Source organism: Vespula vulgaris, chromosome 9 (assembly GCF_905475345.1).
Source record: "Vespula vulgaris chromosome 9, iyVesVulg1.1, whole genome shotgun sequence".
NCBI classification, from domain to species: domain Eukaryota; kingdom Metazoa; phylum Arthropoda; class Insecta; order Hymenoptera; family Vespidae; genus Vespula; species Vespula vulgaris.
Genome location: NC_066594.1, coordinates 855,001 through 876,446, shown reverse-complemented (window position 1 = coordinate 876,446; position 21,446 = coordinate 855,001). Strand labels below are relative to the sequence as shown.

Below are 21,446 nucleotides of genomic sequence, written 5' to 3'. Positions count from 1 at the left end.
TCGTCTTGAGTCAATTCGTTTCCCAAAACTCGAAAACAAGAATGAATAATTGCGACTCGACGATATATTGTTTAAAAGATGATACAGGTAATAGGCGTTGAATCTAAAAAAAAAAAAAAAAAGAAAAAAAAAACAAGAAACAAAAAATCAAACGCATTATCTATAATTCTTCTAAAACATTCCGAATCTTTTTTTTGCGTTTAATATCGAATAAAATTCGTAAGGACGAATGTCGAAGAGATATATATTTATAAAAGCTTTTTTTATGATAAATATTTTCTATATCTTCTAATATCACTTTACATTCTTCTCTCATTCCTCCCTCTCTTTCTTTTTCTCTCTCTCTCTCTTTTTCTCACGTACACACATACATACAGTCCTATTTCGGTCTGTCTCTCTTTCATTCTGTTTAGAAGGTTACAAGAGACAAACCAATGAGTGCATCGTTTAATTCCACAGAATCTTGTTCAAGCTTTAGATAGAGACGTTAAATTACAAACTCTCGTCTATAATCCAACACGAGTTCAAGTAACGGGTGTCAGGTTTTTCATCCCGATGATTACAGATCGACAACGAAGGATGACAAAGCTAAGCGATTTTAAACGTACGTACATAATAAATTTTCAACAAAATTCGAGAATAAATCGCGAGTTTCGCGCAAACGTATATCACAATCGTACTCGAAGTCTTTCATAAAGCGAGTTATCGAATACGAAATGAAAAGCTTTTAGATCGTTACGATAAAAAGAACGATGGAGAAAGAAAAACGTCGTTTAATTCAATTCGAAAACAATCACTACGAGAATCAACACTCGTTTTCACTCTACAAAGTGAAATCTACAAAGAAAAGAAAGCATAGCTGGAGGGAAAAAAGGACGAGAGATTTAAAAAAAAAAAAAAGAAAAAAAAGAAAAAAAAAATAGAGGTAGAGAAAAAAGGTACGGTAAAACTCGCAACTCCTAGAACGAACTCCGTAGTGTAACGAGGGAAAAAAACGTAAAAAAAAAAAAAAAGAGAGAAAAGGAAAAAAAAGGAAAAAAAAAAAGATAGAAAAAAGAGAGAGAAAATCAAATAGATGTCGTGAAAGCGTTCATGGGAAAACTTGAACGGAGTCAAAGTTCACTTCTTTCTCTCTCTCTCTCTCTCTCTCTCTTCTTTTTTTTTTCTTTTTTTTTTTATCTTGACGTAATCCAGACGAACGGTTAAATCGTTACGGCGAGAGTCCGACTCGTCGTAAAGATTACGATCGGAGCGTCATCGGTGCGAGAAGATGTACGTTTTCTCGTTGCTCTCGGAGCGAAAAGAGTAGAGCCTAATGAGAAGAAAAAGGGCCGCTGTGGTGATTTACGAGACAACCTAAATTCAATAGCGGCACGGCTTTCACGATCGTTCTCGCGAGAGCAAAGCGAACCACGCTGAACGTACTAAAGTAAGTAAGTAAGTAGCTTGATTGATAAGCGATGCGCGTTACGAGATAACGCGCGACTCGATCGCGGCGCGTCGAGCAAGTTAAATTTTTTTCTTATATCACTCACCCAATGCTGCGTCGTTACAACTTCCCCGTCGGCTGCTCCATCGAGAGTCTGCGAGAAATTGAGAAAGTAAAGAAAAAAAAACTTTAATCTTCTTTGCGCGAACGATCATCGTCGTTGTCGCTTTTACGAACGACATTTAAACTCAAACTGGACTTTGTCTCTTCGTCGTTGCTTTTTTTCTTTTTTTCTTTCTTTCTTTCTTTCTTTTTTTCCTTTTTTCTTTTTCTTTTCATTCTTTCTTTTTCTCTCTCTCCTTTTTTTTTCTTTCTTTTTCCTTTTTTCTTTTTTTCGATCGACACGATTAACACGTTTGTTTGCACAGCTTGACTCTGTGTTCGCGAAGAAGTAAAAATAATTTACAAAAGATAAGATTGTAATTTCATTTCATCGAAGTAAGGTCCGATTGGTCGAATACGAGATGGAATTACAAAGAAACGAAGTCCAAACGAAATCAGAGAATTATTTCACTTGCATCGGGATGCTTTAATGTTTGATTTTGATTTTTGATTTTTTTTGCTCTTTTTTTCTTTCTCTTTTTTTTTTTACGACAAAAATACGACGATAATCGGATAAGGATAAGAATACTCACGTCCTTCTTTCTCTTTACGGCAGCAGCACCTGAAAAACAAGCAAGAGATCTCGATTGATTGAACGATCTTCCTTATTAATCATGTATATCATTAAAATTTATTCAGAGTACTTATATAGGGTGTATTATTATTTAAGAAGTACGACAGGTACTTAGTAACTCACTGAGTGCATTAAAATAAGAATAAAAGTTCGTACAAACATATGTCAAATATTTGACCTTGTTTTCGCCGTACGAGTTTTATATTCGAACGTTGCTCTATCATATTTAGCTATCTATCGTTCACGCCGGCGCAGTTTTTGCGTTTCTGTTTATGGGGCGGCGCTCATATTAATGCTTTTCTTCATTCTACTTTTTTTCGATTAATATACCTTAAATTTCCATTATTGAAAGTTTAATTATGTGGCAATTTTTTTTTAGTTACTAAACGAACTAAACATTTGGTGCTACGCTCATAGTCGGAAAATTTAAGCTTCTATAAGGTTCGAGCGCAAGCCATTGTTGATACGCACCGCCCTATGGGAGAGTCGTACGCGATTCACCGGTGGTACGCGCCGGCGTGAATTTGTTAAGCCAAGTCTTAAGACAATTTTGAAACGAACGAACTGGAAATGAATTGATAGATCGTAAAGATCTTATTTTCTGATTCATATTCAAGAATCCATCGTGCAGAGAAACTCTATTGACAGTGTTGTAATATCTCGTGAGAGAATTGTATAATGTCTTTTAGAAAATTTGAATAGTACGGGAAGAAATTCTGAGAATAAGACGATGTTTCGAGACTTATGTTCCACAATAAATTATTTTGAATATCTTCTGCGAAGATAAGGAGATACTACGGAGAACGTTGGAAACGAAGTCAAATAGCTTGAATCGCATTTACATGACGTTATTTCTTCTTATTTTATATGTTAATATTAAATACACCAAGCTCAATCATTTGAACGATTTATTATTTCATTTTGAATTTATACATATATGTTATTTTTTTCGATCATTATCAACTAGCTGTGAAGTCTTAGATTCCCTTCCTAATCAATTTCTCATCTTTGATTTTTTTTTTCTTTCGTTTCTTTTGAGAAAAGTTTGTCATCGTTGTTTCTTATCAAAACCGATCATTCCACCGGTTTACAAATTTTTTATCATTTTCTAAATTTTTCTACTTGGGATCTTATCTTTGGACTTAAGTATCACAATTACGGATAATTCCATATATTTTACCATGATTTTACTCTAATTTTATGTGTAATGAACAGATCTATTGAGAATAATCAAAATAGTTACAAGCCCGATATGAATCTGATTGTTGACGGACGGCTACTCCCTACTAATAATTCTAATCTAACAATTTATAAATCCAAACCAGCCAAACAATTTACAATACTAAGTTCAAAGCATAAAAGAATAAAAATTAATAACGATAGAAAGCAAATAATTGACACAGTTACATATCATAATAAAACCATACTCGGCGTCGATGTCACCGAGCAAGTAGCAAGAAAGTATAGCGTCGAATCAAGATCTTATAGATGGTTGGTACAAGTTTCTTTCAATAAACTTGATTTGCCTGATATATACCTGGTATATACTTAAATACATGGATTCTTTATAAAGAAATGAGTGATAAAATATATCTAAACAATTTCTAATATAAATAGCAGAAGAGGTAGCCGAAGAATATCACGAATTTCAAGAAGAAAAAGAAAACTTACAAGAAATATCAAGTGGCCAAGGCAATATTCGGCCATTCGACATTCACGAAAAACATGTCAGATACGATTGTGCAAAGAAAACAAAACAACTAAATCTTGTATAATTAGTAAAAAATATGTTTGCTGTAAATGTGTGAAGGAGAATCCTGTCATTTGCAAAAAATGTTACTAAATAAATTAAAACCATCATTCATTGATTTCTAAGTAAAACAAACGCTGCTATTATGATTTCCGATTTGTTATGTATGATATATATATAAAAACGAAAATAAATCAGTGGTTATTTTATAATTATTTAAAAGTTACGTTGTAATCATTATTTCTTACAATAAATTGACAATATCAGCCGAAAAACAATGTTTATTACGTAAAATTTGTACATCGGTCGAATGACTCGTTTTGGTAAGAATCGGTATAGCGAAACGCTTGTACGGGTAATGTTAATACACATTAAATTTCTATTATTAAAATCATTAATAGAAAATTTAAGCTTATATAAGATTCAAGCGCAAGCCATCGTTGATACGCGCCGCCCTATGGGAGAGTCGAGTGGGAGCCAATGGTGGTACGCGCCGGCGTGAACGTATTAAGCAGAATTTCGAGACAATTTTAAAACGAACGAACTGGAAACGAATTGATAGATCGTAAAGATCCTATTTTCTGATTCATATTCAAGAATCCATCGTGCGGAAACCCTATTGACAGTGTTGTAATATCTCGCGAGAGAATTGTACGATAGCTTTTAGAAAATCTGTATAGTACTGGAAGAAATTCTAAGGGTAGAAATTCTAAGATGTTTCGAGACTTATATTCAACAACAAAATCATTTTGAATATCTTCTACGAAGATAAGGAGATACATTGAAAACGAAATCAAACAGCTCGAATCGCATTTACATGACATTATTTCTGCTTATTTTATATGTTAATATTAAATCAGTCCCTATTGTACTTCTTAAATAATACGGATCTGTATATATATATTGTCATATACGATACGTATTCGTAATATTTCGATTTAATTCTAAACGTCGACTCTTTGTTCGACGCTTAACAAGTTCCGTATTTATATCTTCCTTATGATAGACACTCTATTCTCGTATAGAGTAATCTCTTACTGTAACTACCTCGCAACTAGGCCATCACGCATCAATGACACGAAAAATAACCAGAGCTCGTTCGGCGATAAGAGTAAGATAGAAAAACTGTTCTAATCGTGTGTCGAAAGAAAAAAAAAAAAAAAAGAGAGAGAGAGAGAGAGAGAGAAAAGAAAAAGAAAGAAAGAAAGAAAAAAAAAAAGACGGCAATTGATTCTAAACGATAACAACATTGTTATAAATTATTCATTTATCGTAATATCATAAGATATCGCCAAGTTTCTTTTCTTTCTTCTCTCATAAAGAATATCTATAATCTCTAAACGTTTTTATTCGAAAAAAAGAAATAATAAATCATTCACGAGAAATATATATTTGAATAAACGAAAACTTTCTTCTAATATATATTATTATCGATAAATATTATTACGAATAACAATTAAGCGAATTTGAAGAAGAAAAGATTTCTTCTTTTCTTTTCTCGATCTTTAAAGTCATTCGATCTTTGATAATTCATAGTTTATCATTCATAAGTTTTTTTTTATGATAAACATTGTTAATTTGATACTCACCAACCGTGGGATTGGGTAAACGTGCACCGTTCGTTCCCGTGGGGGCCGCCGGGTTTGCAGTGGCGGGGGTGGGCGTGACGACCGAGGGAGGTACACCCCTACTTCCAAACGGGAAGTAAGGCGAATCTGGGGGATAGGTGGCGCCTTCAACGGCCCCACCACCACCACCACCACCACCACCACCGCCACCACCGCCACCACCACCTCCACCTCCACCTCCGGCACCACCACCTCCTCCACCTCCCCCTGGCCCACCCCCGGGACCCCCGACTGATGGACCGAACGCACCTCCGCCACCGCCGCCACCTCCACCCCCACCACCACCGCTCCCGTACGTCTGAAATCAGAGAAAAAGAAAAAAAAAGCAATTTTTATTGCTATCACCCGATAAACATATCATACAGATTTAATCGCGCCTATCTTATTTAATAATATTCACATTATTATTACGCGTTTCGCGAAAAATTGATTTGTTACGAAATTATTTAGTGGACTTTTAGTTTCGATAGAATTTTTTTTTTCTTTCTTTTCTTTCTTTTCTTTCTTTCTTTCTTTCTTTCTTTCTTTTTTTTTTTTTTTTTTTGATGATGTAAACGAAAGGATATTTATGCGAATTGAAATGTTCGAGAGTAATGTAAGAATTATTGAATAATTCTGGTGAAATGTATGAGAAAGAGAAAAATTTATAATAAACGGGATTCGTATAAATAGTGTATATGTATATATATATATATTTCATTACAGAGATTGAACGAAAAAAAGGAAAAGTATTTTACTTCAAAATCTCTGAAATATCACGATTTATGAAAAAATCAAAAATAATACACGTATACCTACTATCTATATAAAGTCGAATAATTTTTCGTAAAAAGAAAAAAAGAGGAGAAGAAAAAGAAGTAGAATAATTTAAAATTTATTCAAAGTGTGCAAACGTAATACGTGTTCTCTCTCTATCTCTCTTTCTCTGTCTCTCTCTTTCTCTCGCGATGCATTAGATAGGTCTATAAAGGATAGAGAAGTTCCAAAGGTGACTTCAATAAATCATCCGTCAAATCGATATTCCTTATCGTTTATACCTTAACGACCGTCGATTAGATATTAGTCGACGATTTCTGAAAAATCTATAATAATAACGCCGAGAAAGTTATATTCAATCGGCAGCAAACCACCGACACACCTTGTATGACTATGGAGATAACTAATATGAATTTAGAAATGACGCTAGATCATCGTGAGTAGATCGACTTATGGTTAACGATTAGAAGATCTTAACGATTGGTCAACGAGCGTGCGATAGCAAGAACCTTTAAGATTTTACGCGACGTTTGAAATTTTTCGTTAAAATAAATATTTTAACGTACATTATAAACATCTTTCGGCGAACGTTTCGATGAAATCGATTACGTAACAAGAAAATTATCTCGCATGAGAGAAAGAGAGAGAGAGAGAGAGAGATAGAGATAGAGAGAAATATATATATATATTTATATAGAGAGGGGGAAGAGAGAGAGAAAAAAAAGTAAAATTGTAGCTACACGTTTAAGCGATTCTACTAAATGACGCAGAATTAACTCGCTCTACGAGATTTCGGTCAAAGAAACACGCCTCTCTTGCCAAGAAACAAGGTATAAATAAACTATGCAAGAACATCTTGTATAAATTTGATATTTGCGACAGGAAAGGCCGATCTAATGAGATATAAAGCTTGGCTTTATGATAATCGTCGATGCGTTTTTCTCGATTGGAGGAACGAAGAAATTTGTCGAGTCGGATCAACCATATGATTTTTTTCTCTCTACTTTTTCCCTTTTTTTTCATTTAAGAAGAACAAAATCATAAATGTATGTACACACACACACATACACACACACAAACATATATATATGTACATATATATATTTTTTTAATATCTCGGATATCTCGGAAGATCTCGTTGAAAAATATATATACATTTATATATACATATATTATATATACACGCATATATATAATATATATCGTATATAAAATGGATAACGAGTCAACGTCGCGAGAGACAAGAAATTACAACAAAGACTTCAGCCATATTCCGGGGTAACTTTTCATGCGAGCCAGTTTAACCCCTTACCTCTCTCCAAGCTCGTTTTGTTTTATACGTGTTCACCTGAAAGAGGCCGAGCGTATAGATGTACAACGCGCGAAAATACGAAGGAGAGAAAAAAAAGGGTGGCAAGAGAGGGAGGTGGTAGGAGGAGAAAGGGTCTAAGGAAGAAGGGTAAAGAGAAAGAACATACGTAAGAGGGGAAAGAGGGAGTATAGATACATCGCCTGGTGCGGATCAGACGGAACGTAAGTGATATTAAACTCAGACCTTGGCGATTCTCAACCGCCTTATCTTTCCTTCGAACGATCTCAGTAGTTTTTCGTTCTCAACCCATTCCCAGTTCGTTCGTTCGAATTTCGTATCAGTCTTTCTCTCTCTCTCTCTCTCATTCATCCATTGAACGACTTTGAGTACGTCATACATCAATTTCCGAAGTTTTTCATTCCATTGGATAGAAACTAAGAAAGAAGATTCGATCCTCCTTCGATGAAAAATCGATCATGGAGCTTATCCACGATCCTATTCGATTCGAAAATATTACGAATTACGAGTACGATATAAAAGAATTGAATCGAATGTTCTAACGTGTCTTTAATCAATATTTTATTCCTGGCAATCGTGAAATTTGGAAATCTCGACGAAAAGTTTGAACGTTTATTTAATAGTACGCGAACGTTCAACGTTCGAATTCTTCTATTTTTCTTTCCAAATTTTTATCTTCTTTCGAGTGCTAAATCGAAGATAAGAAAAAAAAAAAGAAGAAAAAAGAAAATACGAGAATAAGTGTGTATGGAAGAGAGAAAGAGAAAGAATGAGAAAGAGAAAGATCGCAAATGAAGTAAACTCATATCGAGCTAAAAGTAATAAGAGAAAGAACGAACTAACGATGTCAACGATAAGCCGATCGTGCTAACAAAATAACTTGACTATATACTACGAAGAAAAGGGTTTACGTAAGAGCTTATATGGAGTACTTAAACATCTACGGAACTCGTTACGTTACATTACGTTACGTTACGTTAGGACAAAGTATGTCATCGTACGTACATAAGTACGTACGTACGTATGTATCTATCTATGTATGTATGTACGCAGGTAGGTAAGTAGATAGGTAGATAGATACATATACACATCTATTAGCATACAACACACAAAGAGACATGTCGCTCGTAAGAAACGTTTCACCGGCGTGAGAACCACTTCTCGAAAATATCGCTCGGTCTAAAGTTTTCGGATTATGTCGAGGGTGCCAGAGAGGGGGACGAAGAAGCGAAGGGGAGATATATAGAAGAGAAGCGAAGGGTGAAGGGTATAGGGTGGAACGAGAGACGGTGTAAGAAGAGAGGAGAAATGAAGAAGGGACGAAGGATAAAGAGGGGGAAGAAAACGAAACGCGAGTAACTTTTTTTCGGATAAATTTTCTCTCTCCTACGAGTATAATAATTATTACGCTCCTATTTCTTACGTAATCCAGCCACGTTTTAAGGTTTAGCTCGATCGAAGGGACCAAAGGAAGAAAGAAAAATTCCACGGACAAATATAATAAAAGCTTTTTTCTTTTTTTTTTTTTTTTCACGTTTCCTCGAGTCAGGTCGATTCGTCAAGAATTATCGTGAAAAATATCCGTAACTTAAAAAAGAAAAAAAAATGTAAAAGAAAGGGAAACGATTGAATTCAATTCGATAGTTATTAATCCGACTTACCATTCCGTTATCCATCGTGGAGCCATAGGGTGACTGGAAGCCTGGCTTTTCTGTAACAAAAGCAACGATTTCTCGATATAATTATCGATCTATGATCTAATCATTCGATGGATTTACATATTGCATATATTAACATTTTGAATAACGATTTATATCTCATTTAATTCGAGAGTTCAATACCATTTAAATCCATTTCAATATCATTTCAAAGAATACTTTATGCTCATTCGTTTTCTCATGAAAATATTAAAAATTCATTTTTCTCTATCGCCTCGTTTATATTCGATAATTATTATCAGTATGATAATAAGGATATAAGCTCGTCATGATTGAAAATTTTCAAATAATCGTTAGAATTAATTTCTTTATTATGATAATCTCATTCGATACGTCTAACAAAGGAAGCAAATTCTTCGATACAAAAGGATCATGGTGGCTTACTCAAGGGATCGGCAATATTCAAGAGACGCGTTAACCGAGACGAAAAAATGAAGAAGAAAAAGAAAAAGAAAAAGAAAAAGAAAAAGAAAAAGAAAAAGAAGAAGAAGAAGATGATGAATACGAAGAAAGACTAGTGATATACGTATACGTATCGGTTTCAGTCGATGCAAAATTAATGCCGGACATAAATTTGCAATGCGTCTTTATAAATCAAAACCGCGATCGCGTTAAGAATCCGAACGGCGGGGATACACGCACGTTTTCCGCGCTCTGTTTGTCGGCTACGTACGCGGAATAAGCAAGGAGATATAAACATTACGGGGTTGCCACAGTCGAGACTCGCTTCATCCGTTATTAATGCTTCCTTCTTATACATATATATATAATATAACAATATATATATTATATATATACACGTTAAGGTTTTTTATATACTACTATATCGTTTCTCTATATATGTACGCGGATGTGTGTGTGTGTGTGTATGTGTGCACGCGCCACGTCTTTCAAAAGATTTACGACGATCGCCTTTGGATTTGCATTTCGAAATCCGACATTATAAAACGGCGGCTAGCAACCTCCCCCGTCCTTCTATAATTCACTTTTTTTTTATTATCCCTTCTTCCACGAAGAAGAACAGATATCGCGTATCGGATCAATCGGCATTAGTCGAACGCAGAAAAAAAATCTTGCGTCTTTCGAAAATGGAGATTTTGATGTTTATTATAGTATTTGCATCGAGATACGAAGGAAAATAAATCTCCGAGTAGGCGATAGTAAAAAGAGAATGATAGTCTTAGAAAAAGAGAAAAACGGAAAGAAAGAGAGAGAGAGAGAGAGAGAGAGAGAGAGAGAGAGAGAGAGAGAGAGAGAGAGAGAGAGAGAGAGAGAGAGAGAGAGGAAAATTATTACACTGAACGGAATAAGAAAATTCTAAGAAATGTCTTGGAAAAGATATCGATAATATACTATGTATACATTGGTAATATACGATTACTAACATGATTCATGATTCATTCAAGAAGATTAATTTTTAATACTAGTTGTATGATCTTATTTGAAAGATACGATCTAAATTGAAAGGATACTTTATTTCTGAATGTTATTAACTCACCCTCATCGTTTACTCGAGAAAACGAAAAATACGATAATAAACTATAGAAAAATCATTTCCTTTTCATTTTTTTTGCAACTCGTTAATTTATAAGTACATATCTAATTACCTAAGAATAATTAAAATGGAAGAATAAAGATCACACGTATTAATAAAAATATATGTGGGTAGAGATAAGATAGATAAGAGTATTTCAATGATAAGATCACTGTCGTCATAAACGAATTCGAATACGATAAGTGTTAATTATTCTCATTAAAAGGGTATTTTCTTTCTGAGTGTTACAAACTCATCCTTAGTCTTCAATCAAGAAAACGAAAGAGACAATAATAAATGCAGTATAGAAAAAAATTATTATTGAACAAATTTGTCTACGTTTTTCTGCAAATCGCTAATTGGTAAACATAAACCTAAAATGTAATTAAAATGCAAGAATAGCGTTACGATATATGAATAACATAAATATGAATAGCGTTACAAATTCAGCCTTATCCTTCAATCAAGAAAACGAAAAATAAATTCAATATAAAAAAGTCATGATTGAACAGATTTGACTACGGTTTCTTTCAAATCACTAATTGATCAATGTAAACCTAAAATGTAATGAAAATGCAAGAATAAACGTATATACGAATAGCGTTACAAATTCAACTTCAGCCATCGATCAAGAAAACGAAAGAGACAATAATAACTCATAAATTCAGCATAAAAAAGTCATGATTGAACAGAGTTGACTACGGTTTCTTTCAAATCACTAATTGATAAATGTAAACCTAAAATGTAATGAAAATGCAAGAATAAACGTATATACGAATAGCGTTACAAATTCAACTTCAGCCATCGATCAAGAAAACGAAAGAGACAATAATAATTCATAAATTCAGCATAAAAAAGTCATGATTGAACAGATTTAACTACGGTTTCTTTCAAATCACTAATTGATCAATGTAAACCTAAAATGTAATGAAAATGCAAGAATAAACGTATATACGAATAGCGTTACAAATTCAGCTTCAGCCATCGATCAAGAAAACGAAAGAGACGATAATAATTCATAAATTCAGCATAAAAAAGTCATGATTGAACAGATTTGACTACGGTTTCTTTCAAATCACTAATTGATAAAAGTAAACCTAAAATATAATTGAAATGCAAGGATGTACTCATACACAAGGATAGAGATAGGATAACATAGGAGTATTTCGAAGACAAGATCATTGTCGTCGCCATCGTCGTCATCGTTGCCATCGTCGCCGTCGTCGTCGTCGTCGTCGTCGTCATCGTCGTTCTCCTCCACTTCGTCGTCGTGAACGGATTCAGAAGCGGGAATAACGCAGTACGTGTAAACGGACGAGCTGTATTAGCAGGATATTACAGGATAGTAGGGACGTGCGTGGACGATAGGGCGAATGTCCAGCGACGGGCACGATCGCTCGAGATAACTATGAATCCTAACAGTTTCGGCTTGCTCATGACATGTTTGCCGAAGCGTGCGGCACCGACTCTGCAATATCATGCATCAAAGGACAAGCTAAACCATGGACCATCGTGTCATCCTCAGAACCCCGGGCCAAGCCCGCTCGACCGTTGTGACGTAACGTTGAGCATCGGGGAGCTCCGTGTCGCGACGATTAGTTCGTCTTCCGTGTTGCTCTGTCGACGTCATCTACGTGCTATCCTTCTCTCACGAAGAATAATTGATCGAGGGATTCGTCGGACACCTTCTTCATTCCTTGGACATACTCAACGATCGACAAGTTATAATATCGATCATTTTGATATGATCTATCATCCGTCTATCTATCTTTGTATTCTCTCTCTCTCTCTCTCTCTCTCTCTCTCTTTTTTCTTTGTTTTAAATCAAAATACGAAGGTATTTATATATCGTTTGAATATATTATAGACATCTTTCATATCGAGAAATGTTCTCGTACTTTTGGTATTTTTTTGTTTTTGTTTTGTTGTTTTAAATCGTTCGCAAGCTGTTCTCCGTTTCGTCCACTTTTCTTTTGTTCTTTTTAATTAATACAAATTAATTATTAAAATTTTAATTACCTATGTAATTAAATCAACTAATATATACTTTTACTATTATGACACTTGACTGTGACAAATTTTTAATTAATAAAAGAAAAATTAAAAAAAAAAAAAAAAACGAACGAACGAACGAGCAAATAAAATGAAATAAAAAAGAAAGGAAAATAATATGAGATTGTGTTGCGAATTCAGAACGATCGATGTTTATAACCCTTCAGAAAAAGTTCCAATTAAAATCACAAGATCATAAATTGTGAAGTTAAGGAGAAAGCAAGAATTACGTTATTTGCTGGTACTATAAAGAAGTTAATTCAAGGTAGAAGTATAAATAAATACACACACACATATCGTAACGATAGTCGTAAAGACCGAAACGAATGTAATCGGAAAGGATAAGAAGAGAAAGCGCTAAGAGAATGAGAGAGAAAAATAAATATATATATATATATATAAAGAGAGAGAGAGAGAGAGAGAGAGAGAGAGAGAGATGATCGGCGAAGCCGATAGAAAATTTGTAACGCGTTTAAGCGTCAGTTAGAGTGTGAGAGGGGTACGACCATGGGAGGCCGTGGAACGATACCATCTACACGGATTTCGGCCGGCATCAATTCGGCATTACACCTCGAAACACGCGAAACACGCGACACAACCTCGAAAACCGCGGCCGCGTTGTACGAGCAAGCGATTTTCATCGAACGAGACACGACCGCGATTCGGTGGTTATGCCTCGTTTGCCTGAAAATCCGCAAAGTACCGATCGGTTTCGGATCCTCGCCATGATTAGAAACCATCCAGATACTTTTATCTCTACTCTCTTTCTCTTTCTCTCTCTCTCTCTCTCTATCTCTCTATCCTCCAAACGTTTCTTCCATTCCCTCAATCGTAAAACATAATTATCTAATCAATTTATCCTAAACGAAGGATGATCGACGACATTTACGGTTCGATCGATTTGCAAGATAACTTCACGTAAATGATCCTATAAAATTTAATATTAAACGGAAGAACGTATTTCGAAACAAGAGATACAAGAGTAATTCATCTATTTCCATTAGAAAAGCTGTAATCGTATTATTTAAATCGCGTCATCCAAGGGATGATAAAAGTAAAGAAGAGAAAACAATAGAAGAGGACGAACGTATACGAGAGAAGAAGAAAATGAGAAGCGAGGGATACTCCTCATGGTTGGTGGTCGGACGATATGGGTGTACGCAAAAATGTAGTTGGCGTAGGTGACACGTTTAATACGGCTACTCGTCGAAACGAGCGAACGAGAGAGCGAGAGAGCGAGAGAGAAAGACAGAGAGAAAAAGAAAGACAGAGAAAGAGAGAGATATCCCCACCCCTTTTGTATACGAGTAGCGTACTCACATTTTATCCGGTTTACCACGCGGGTTAATGGCCGAGTAGAGCGGATCGCATCGTTAACGTGCGTACCGAACGAGAGTACGCTTCGCACGCCTCCGACATGGTCACCGTCTGCGAATTTTTGAAAATTCCACGGGAAGGGACAAGTTTACACGCTAAACGGCAGGATTACGCGCTCGATCGAGCGTCCTTAATATGCTCCAGGATTGGATGACCGTTCGTTCGTTCGTTCGTTCGTTCGTTCGTTCATTCGTTCGTTCGTTCGTTCCTACGTTCGTCTGGACTTTGACCTCGGATTCCTGGCTGCACCTTGCCAACAGAAATTCTTCCTTCTCGCGATATGAGAAGAGCTTGTATTCTCCGAACGCCCACGGTGGTGCGCCGAGTTTCTCCGTTCGTTTTTTACTCTCCCTCTTTTTTCCATTCTTTCTTTCTTTCTTTCTTTCTTTCTTTCTTTCTTTCTTTCTTTTTTGTTTGTTTGTTTTTTTTTTTTGAAATTTCCAAAGCCTTCCTTCACGATCGCGCGCGATGTATCATCGTGCCTTTCTTTGCAATTTGGTTTTGCGAGATTGAAGGAAGAATTTATTTGTGGACAAACTGAAAGAAAGAGGAAAGAAAAAAGAAAACGAAAAAAAAGAAAAGAAAAAAGAATTATTCTCCTCGCATAAACAATAAATTAAGTAAATAACGTCTTAATATCTTGTTTGATTTCATGTAGAAAATTATTACGTCACGTTATCCGCGTGTCAATCAAATTTCTATCGTACGCCGATACTTTATTTCGGCATCTGCGGAGTACACACACGTACGAATATATAGATACGGTGTATGTGTGTGTGTGTGTATGTATGTCTATGTAATCGATTTAAAATTATGAACGCCCAAAAAATCTCACCAGACGTATCGCAATGATAGTGGCGTACATGGTACCTCGTAAAACCATCAAAGATAGAATCTAACACCTGCTTGTATCGACCGTCTTAATTCAATTAATTCAACGAGCAAACAAACGATAGTTCTTTTATCTCTACCTTAGAAATTTATGAGATAGATAGGTATATACTCTGTTCGTATCCTATCACATGTATCTTCTATTTTGTAATCATTGATTCCTCATCCTTTTAATTTCGAATGTAACAAACAACTTTTACATATCATTCATCTTCGATTTGTAGTAATCTCGATTGGTAAAATCATTTATCATTTATTTTTATATATTTCTTGCGTATAATATAAATATCGTCGCTCGTTGTTAAACTCATTTTAATCGATATCGAAGTTGATCACACTTCGATTCGATATTCTCAGCAATTGTTTTCTATTAAATTAAATTCTATTAAAAAAAAATTTCTATCATATTGAATTAAATTTAAACTTTTCAAATAATAATAAAATGTTACACGCGAGATTCGTATTTTTTGTAATCGTCAAAATATTTACAAAATTTCGATACGTTGAAACATTCTGTAGATATTCTGCCACATTATAAAGAAAGAATAAAACAAGAATAAAAGAGAGAGAGAGAGAGAGAGAGAGAGAGAGAGAGAGAGAAGAGTCGTGCACCCCAAACGAGGCATTTCTGTGGGGGTATTCGCGTGTGTGCTGTGCCAGTGCAGTGCCACGCGACCCAAAAGGGTGTTCGATGTTTTTACAGGTAAGAACGAGAAGGAAAGAAAGAGAAGAAAAAAGAAGTTCACGACCGCTGGTGAACGCTCAAGGAAACGGGGGAAGAGGGTGTTCACCACCTTTGGGGCCCTCCTCTACCCTGTTAGATGGAAGGGAAACGCACACCTCTACACATAGTAAGGAAGAATAGAGGCCGATGAGAAAGAGAGAAAAAAAATGTAGACAAGAGCTCAGGTAGCCATTGGTGCTCAACCTCACCTTGTATATTTAACATTTTATCATAATTTTATATAGCGATTTTTATAAAAATAAATCTATATAGTTTCATTGTTTTTCTGTTTTATATATATATATATACGTCTGTGTCTGGGTTATACTATCTTCGTAAGAGTATTTTAGAATCAATTTTCAATTATGTCAAAAAAAATAAATAAATAAATAATTATAGATAATATTTAATAATAGATTTATTTGAACGTCCATTTGAATATTCAATAAATGCGAATATTTCCAGGAAAATAATTATATTCCATCTATTGAAAAGAAAAATCAGGAGAACGATTTAAAAACGATTTTTTTCACAGCATGAAAAAAAGCAGTTGAATGAAAATTTTAGGGATCCTCTGACCACGAACGAAGGTTTTGAAAATCCAAAAGTATAACATTGGATCCATCGTACCGAGGATAATCGAAAGAACGTGCACACTCTATTTTCAAATATTATACATCGCTTGTTCGTTATCTAGGGGATTTCATAGACAGGTAAAAACCACAGAGCATTGAAATCTATCGATGAAGGAAAAATGATTAACTGATATATACATAAAAATACATGTAGATGTACGTAATAGGATATTCGATGTGTTCGAACGAGTACTATAAATAATATAAATTTAAATAATAATAATAATAATAATAGTACTATATAATAGTAACGACAAGAATAATAACGATAATCATTTTTTTCTTATATCTATTTAAACAAAAAATTATTCCTTTGTCCTGGCTAAGGCCACAATTTCTTTTTCTCTTTCTTTTTTTGTTTCACTTTTTCCTTTTCCCTTTTTTTCGTCAACATTCAAGATAATAATCGGCATTATCATAAAAGGATACTTTGCCTCGTAGAATCCGACAGTATAGAAAGCTTAGAAAGAGATACGGAATACCCTTCCTCGCTAAATGCTGTAGCATCTGTTGCAGCATGAGCCATGACAAGGCTCAGAAGGAGAAATAGCGGTTGTGCCAGTGATGCTGAAGAGTGGGAGAGACTAAACCGAGGCCCGAAGAGAGAGAGAGAGAGAGAGAGAAAGAAAGAAAGAAAGAAAGAAAGAGAGAAAGAAAGAAGGAAAGAGAGAAAGAGAAAGAGAAAAATTCGTGAAGACGAAGAGAAGAAGAGTTCTGCCACGCTCCACTCAACCCCCACCGCTGAGGATTGTAAAAGACGTCGCGTGTGCTGGTGAGGCCCCCGCGGGTGGGCAAAAGGATCGAAAGATCATAGAGAGGGGGAAGGAGAAAAAGAGAAAGAATGAAAAGAAAGAAAGAACAGAGTTTCCTTGAATGCCCTTTGCCCGTTTTTACTCTATTCCTTTCGTCAATAGAAAAAAAGATGGATGATTCAATTTTTCCCCATAACTTAAGAAAATTATTTTGAGTGAAGTTGTGTTATATAGTTTGTTTCTAATAAATATTATTTATTCAAAAGACAAACACTCATTTGCATTTATAACGTTTTCAAAAATATAGTAACATGATAAGTAACGAAATATTCATGAAGGATCAGAAACTTAGTTACTATCAATATTAAAAAAAGGAAGTAAGTAGTAGTACAAGTAGTAGTAGTAGTAGTAATGGTAGTACAAATAGTAGTAGTAATAGAGTACAAGTAGTAGTAGTAGAATAATAGTAACAATAGTAATAAAGTAAGCGTAGTAATAGTAATAGTAGTAGTAGTAATAGTACTAGTGTAATGTACTAACAATAATAACAGTAATAATAGCAGTACTAGTAGCAGTAGTAGCAGTAATAGTAATAGTAATATAACAATAGTAATAATAATAGTAATAGTAGCAGTAATAGTAATAGAGTAGTATAATAATAGCAGCAATAGTAGCAGTAATAGTAATAGTAGTACTAGTAGTAGCAGCAGCAGCAGCAGTAGTAGTATACTAGCTAGTAATAATACTAGTAGTGTAATAGCAATAATAGTAGTAGTAGTAGCAGCAGCAGCAGCAGTAGTAGTGTAGTAGTAGTATAGTAGCAGTGGCGAGATACTTGAAATTCCGTTTTGTCCAGTACAAGCGTGTATCGAGAAGTCACGATCAGATACAAAGATAACAAACGTGGTCTCGTTAAAGGTTAAGGAACGAGAAGAAGAGAGAGAAAGAGAAAGAAAGAAAGAAAAAAAGAAAGAGGAAGAGAAAGAAGGAGAGAGAGAGAGAGAGAGAGAGAGGGAGAAAGAACCAGAAACCGTTAGTTCTTTCAACCGGCACAATGGGAAACACGAGCGATATATCGAGGCTTGATACGAAAGAACGCGCGAAAGCGCACCTCCGTAAGTTCGGAATATGAAAAGAAGATTGTGAACAATAACGAAGGAAGGAAATAAGTAGTGATTTGGGAGGAGAAGGCGGGGAAGGATGAGGGGGAAGGAGGAGCATAGATGGGTAAACGAAGGAAAAAGCTCGACGATGATTCAGTCGAGGTATGAGCGCCACGGACGATGGACGAACTGAGTAGTGAGAGAATGATAGAAAAGAAGAGTGAGAGAGGGAGGAAGGAGGGAGGGAATAAAGGAGGGGTGGATCGTCCGTTGAGTCGTTCGGGAGTAGTAAACGGAAGGAGCGAAGGTGTATTTTGTGGAGAAGGCTGGCTGCCACGCGACCATGGGTCCCCATGGTGGGGATGCCGGCGTGCCGAGGGGCCCTGCGGGAGGAGAGGGTGGTGAGAGAGAAAGAGAGAGAGAGAGAGAGAAGTAGGTGGAGAGGGGGAAGGTGCAGCAGCAGCAGCAGCAGCAGCTGTCGTTGCTGGTGCCCCCCTTCGTGTTACCCTAGAAGGGGCCCACTGCAGGACAGTGGCGCGGATCACGGGGGCTCCAGTGACGGCCAACTTTAGACTTCTTATTATTTTTCTTGAATATTTACGATAAATTTCTATCGAATTGTTTAATATATCAATTCAAATCATTGATACCCATCGTACATGATCAATATGAATTAGTAATTTTTCATTTAACATCGCAATATTACTAATCGTGATTATCCGTTCCAAATATCATTCGTTATTTTCATCGATATTTATATTATCATGAAACTTTATTTTTAAGATTCAATGTTTCTTTATGTTAATCAATATACGTATATATTAATCGATGATTCATCGAATGAAAATTAATCGATTATGTATGAATAAATGAAACTAATCTATACCTTTCGTACATGAATTATAAATTCGTTATGAATTTGACGAGACTTTATACAAGATTATTTCCCTATAAATACCATTTTATAAATTGTGTTATTCGTGAATACGGTACCATTGCTTTACAGATAACACGTATATGTACGTAAATATTATATAAAACGGATCGATAAGGTATAATAAAACAAAATGTCTCGACGTAATCTATAGACATATAAGAGTTGGATATTAAGATGGCCCGAGGTGAGGAATACATGCAATTTTCTTCCATGTCCAGAATCGAGGACAGCATCGAACGAAGTTCGACCGAGTAAAAGTACAACGGTTCGATTCCGTGATCGGTGAAAACGTCCGATTTACGCATCGAATCTATATTAAAAAAGAGAATGAAGAACACGTGCCATCGAGAGTGATCGAAGATCGTCTATCTCCGTCTATATTTTTCATTTTCCTTTAATTTCTTTTCTCTCTTTTTCAAGCGTACGATGATCCCGCTAGAAATATTTTCATTCACGTTTTCTACAAAGTAAAGCTACCAAGAGAGAAACAGGACAAGGAAAGGTTCGAAAAGGTTGGAGATGAAGGCTTCTCTATAGCCCGAGGATACACGTTCAACAGGTGACCCTGTGCTCGCGCTTTAGACGCCATTTTTCCTTCCGCGACGATTCGACTTTGCTCTACGAAAGGAAGGTAAACATTTCCGTTATCTTTAACCGATTATTTGAGGAAAAAATTAATTTTCGAAAAAAAAAGAAAAAGAAAAAATAAAGGAACGCGTACTTAAGAGACGACAATCTTATCGGAGTATTTTTATTATCCGTGTTTTCTGCTCTGTTTTGGAATGTTTAGAATCATCCATACGATTTCTTTGCACGAGAATGATCATCGATATTACTTTTCAAATTTATTCACTTTAAAATCATATCGTAAGTATTTAAAATCATTATCATAAGAACGATAAGAACGAGGAATCGTAATGTAAATGATAACGAGTGATTGAACGTACAATCATTTAAATAAAACATTCGACTGATATGTGATATTTAGATATTATTCCGATATAATGTTTAAAATACGAACAAGATAATTTATTTAAAGCTTCCTGTCTTTCGTTTGTAACAATTCACATGTAATTAGAATAAATTAAATGCATATGTTAAATACACGTGTTAATCAATCGAAAAATATTTAATGAAAAAATAAGATTACCTATTAACTGATTAAAAGATTAATAATTCTCCATTATTATACATTTCAAAGAATTTTATAAAACGTATGTTAAGGAGATTGAAAAACCGGGAATAAAAAGGAATTTGTCGTATATATATATATGTGTGTATACAATTACGTTGAGAAAATAGTAATATATATTAAATATATTATATAAATTTATTTATATATATTCGATTATTTTTAAATATTTTAAATACTTTATATAATTTAAATATTACACATGTAATATGTATATATATTATATATATATATATATAAAAATAGTACATATATATACACATTACAGGATAGCATATACATATACATATATCTCTTATTATTATCCTGTCAACATAACTTATTGACAGATAGCAAAACGTACGATAAATATATATGTATATATACATACACAATATATATTTCTATATTATATCCGTCGATAAAGCGTTAGCATAGGAAAGCACGTGTGACTGTTAGTAGTAGGTATAGAGAAGGAGTAGCATGGCCTGTTGCGTTAGTTCGATTAGAATCGACGTTCCTGGGAAATTCCGTGAAGCGTGCTAGCTGTTAGAAGCGGGGTCGTTGAAAGCATAGCATCGTAAGGTGACGTTGGCCCGAGGACAGTGGCACCTGCCAAAAAATCAGAGCCCCTCTTTCGAACGGCGCCAGGACCCAAATGCGTGCGCAACACCAGTACTCGCGCGTAAATGTATACGTACACGTGTACCTATGTACGCGGCGCACGCGTGGACCAAACTTAAGGAAATCTGGCCAGATGTCTATTTGGAACGTGACGCAGGTCGGTGTCACAAGAAGAAAGAGAAGGAAAAGAGAGAGAAACAGAGAGAAAAAGAGAGAGTAACTCGCACGTGTGCCATCGTCGTACGTACGTATATATACATACATACATACACACATATATATATATGTATATATATATA

The 21,446-nt window shown here is 35.1% G+C and overlaps 1 protein-coding gene across 2 annotated transcripts in view; it reads right to left on the bottom strand.

Moving 5' to 3' along the window:
* Positions 1-21,446, bottom strand: part of LOC127066342 (transcription factor 12-like) — a 166,497-nt gene that overhangs the window by 135,655 nt on the left and 9,396 nt on the right. The window contains exons 2-5 of one of the 2 annotated variants that reach the window (XM_050999949.1): positions 9,291-9,340; positions 5,505-5,841; positions 2,125-2,153; positions 1,536-1,583 (exon numbers count right to left, since the gene is read on the bottom strand). In XM_050999949.1, the coding sequence (XP_050855906.1) occupies positions 1,536-1,583; positions 2,125-2,153; positions 5,505-5,841; positions 9,291-9,340 (464 nt within the window). The remainder of the gene's footprint in view (positions 1-1,535; positions 1,584-2,124; positions 2,154-5,504; positions 5,842-9,290; positions 9,341-21,446) is intronic. The other variant, XM_050999950.1, reaches the window with a different exon arrangement.